Here is a 2,948-nt window from a genome sequence, read left to right as displayed (position 1 = left end):
CCCACTCACCAGCTGCTGCCAGGCAGGGCAGGGGGGCAATCCCCACTGCCCTGCACTGTGTGGGGGGCTCTGCCACAAGTCCCTTGACCCCCACCCACTCTCTCAGCCCCACCCCATGGCTGCATTGCCTGGCCCCAGCTCTTTAAAAACAAAAAAAATCCCACCAGACTCATGGGCTGATGCAGTGGCCTCGGGGCTTCTGAGGGCTTGTGATAGAGCCGCCATCTCTTCCCACCCCACCAGTAGTGCAGGGCAGTGGGGGGCAGCAGGGATCACCCCTCCCCCCAGCTCCAGGCAGCAGCTGGTGAGTAGGGGCTTTATTTTTCTAATGGGCCAGCAGCAATGGGGGGGAGGTGGCGCTGGGAGAGCGGGCGGGGGTTGGAGGGCTTGTGGAAAAGCGCAAGGCAGTGGGGGGCAGCAGGGATTGCCCCCCCACCCAACAGCAGCTGCTGAGTAGGGGCTTTTTAAAGAACTGTGAGCTGGGGCAGGCAGGGCAGCCATTAAGAGCAGGTGGGAGATGGGGCTGATTCAGGTGGGGCCGATTCGGATCACTGAATCAAATCACTGTCCCTCCAAATTGGCCGAATCCAAAGCGAATGCTAGCCACTTCGCACGGGCCTAGTTCCCAACATTTTTTTACTGTGGTCTGGTAGGAGCAGTACATGGTGTGCAGAGCTGGCTGCCTCCCTCTTGGAGCTCCCTCACTGCCTGGCTTTAACCCCAGAAGCTCAGCTGTGACCCCAGAAGCCACTCGCTTGGGCAGACAGACAGGGGGGTTTGAATGGAGGGTTCATGTCATGACCTGGCAGCCAACCTGCCATGGCCCGGTGGTTGGGAATTCCTAGGATAGGGCACCAAGGGTACTTCAGTTCAGAGGCTGCCTGCTGGCTAGCCCTGCACTGAAGCACCCTTGTGCCCCTGACAGCCCCTCTGCAGCACACTGCGCCCAATTGAAGTAGCTCTGGGCTTTCAGGCTGGCCTCCCACGCCCCTGGCAGCTGCGGCTGCTGTGATCCAGCTTCATGTGCTGCAGTCTAGGCACACATGTAAACCATGTGTCCAGAAGCAATAAACCCCCTAATGGCACATGTAGACATGCCCTTTAACTGGTAGCTTGGCTTTTATCTCGTGGAGCACTGGACTTCAAACACATTTCCCCCGCTGCTACCACAGTGTGCAGGTATAGTGTGTTGTCCAGTTTCCATTAATGAGATGATTTGGGTTCAAAACATCATATTTTTATTTAATGAACTGTCCTGCATTTTTGCTTTTGAGATTTGGTTTAAGGCAGGGCTGTCCAACTGGTAGCCTGTAAGCTGCGTGCAGTCCCTGAGGGGTTAAATTGAGGCCTCTGTGCTCCTGCCCTGCTGCCGTAACTGTGGCTGCAACAGCCACCAGAGTCTCTGGGCTCCCCCTTCTGCTTCTCCCTTCTGCATCCTGTACTTGCTCCAGGGGGCTGGACAGTCTCTTTTGGTGCAGCTCAGGGAACTGGGAGGTGAGCCCAGAGTTGCATGAGTGCACAGTGCAGCTGTCGAAGGCAGGGTGCCCAGGTTGGTGTGCAGCTGTGGTGAGGCAAGTGTGCAGGTGTAGTTCCGTGATCAAAAGGGGAGGGTGTCTGCATAGCCCAAGGAGTTTATGACTTGCCCTGGTGCATCCTTGGGGTGTCCAGCCCTTGCTGGTGTGGTTCACTTGGCATGCACCCCCTTAGATGTTGGACAGCCCTGGTGTAAAGGACTCAGTGCATGCATTAATTGTAATCCAGAAACCAGAAGTAGTTTTGAATGAGTAGCATGATTCATCTATTACAGTTTTCAGATGTCTTCATTCCTAAAATTTCAAAGTTTGTTACAAACATAAAGCCTTATAATCAACACATGGCATGAAAGATTATTTGTGGGGAAACAAACTAAGCTATGGAACTGAAAGATTAGCTAAAAGCCAAGAAGTCACAGATCGCTGGACCCAGGAATATAGCATGCTCCGGTTTAGCTATTGTTCCCTCCCAGATTGTGCCCTTAATGTGGTAGCAGTTCAGATATTCAGCATTTCTACAAGTCTTAACACTTTTTCACATTGCCTTTCAGTGCTGAAGGAAGCCATGTTTCAGGACAAAGCAATGGGAGAGATCCGCAGGCCCTTGCCAAGGCTGTACAGATTCACCAAGACACCTTACGCACCATGTACTTCGCTTAGATCAATAAAATCAGAGCATACTCACTGAAAAGAAGAACTGAAAATTTAAGCCACATACAATGTATGTTTCCAGTGGGGTCAGTTTCTGGGGTGCGCCTCCTATCAGGCTGAAGTCGACACTGTGCAAGGGCGAGGGGCTAATCCTTAAATTGACGCAAGGAAGATTTGTTTACTTCATTGAGGAACACAGCACTATTATGCAATATGAAACCAGCCAACTGCTTTTTTGGCGCGGTCTCCTATTGGAAGCACCGCCATCACATCTTATTTTATTTTATTTTATTTTATTTTTTATTTCTCGTAGTTTAACCCTTTTATGCCTTTACCTCAAGTTGCTCGGCAGCACAACTCTTTGCAAAAAACAAAAAAAAACAAAAAAACAACAGCAACAACAAAAGTTGATCACGTAATTAAGAAAAAAAAAAGAAACAGACAACCTTAGGAGAATCACAGTGATTGTTTTGGGATTGGGGAGGGGAGTGTGCAAAAAAAAAAAAAAAAAAAAAAGATTTGTTTTTATCTTTTACCCCAGCTATATTCATGAAGCTTTCATTATTGCCATCAACATTCAAATGTGAACATATCCAAGTACATTTGAATGTACAGCACTAACTAGAAGAAATTGGAGGAGTATTTGCACACTTGTCCATTAATCTGAACATAATTTCATAGATTTCATAGACATTAGGGCTGGAAGGGACCTCGGGAGATCATCGAGTCCAGCCCCCTGCCCAAAGGGCAGGAAGTCAGCTGGGG

At 49.6% G+C, this 2,948-nt stretch overlaps 1 protein-coding gene across 4 annotated transcripts in view; it reads left to right on the top strand.

Annotated features, from left to right (window-relative positions):
• Positions 1-2,948, top strand: part of LOC109318455 (protein argonaute-1) — a 124,413-nt gene that overhangs the window by 107,949 nt on the left and 13,516 nt on the right. For 3 of the 4 annotated variants that reach the window (XM_019547737.1, XM_019547735.1, XM_019547739.1), the window contains one exon: positions 2,084-2,699. In XM_019547737.1, the coding sequence (XP_019403282.1) occupies positions 2,084-2,192 (109 nt within the window). In that variant the 3' untranslated portion in view covers positions 2,193-2,699. Of the gene's footprint in view, positions 1-2,083; positions 2,700-2,948 lie in introns of those variants that run through there. The other variant, XR_002103252.1, reaches the window with a different exon arrangement.

This window comes from Crocodylus porosus, unplaced genomic scaffold (genome assembly GCF_001723895.1).
Source record: "Crocodylus porosus isolate Cpor-Errol unplaced genomic scaffold, CroPor_comp1, whole genome shotgun sequence".
Taxonomy (NCBI): Eukaryota; Metazoa; Chordata; order Crocodylia; family Crocodylidae; genus Crocodylus; species Crocodylus porosus.
The sequence above is the reverse complement of the archived record's forward strand: the minus strand, read 5'-3'. Positions and strand labels throughout refer to the sequence as shown.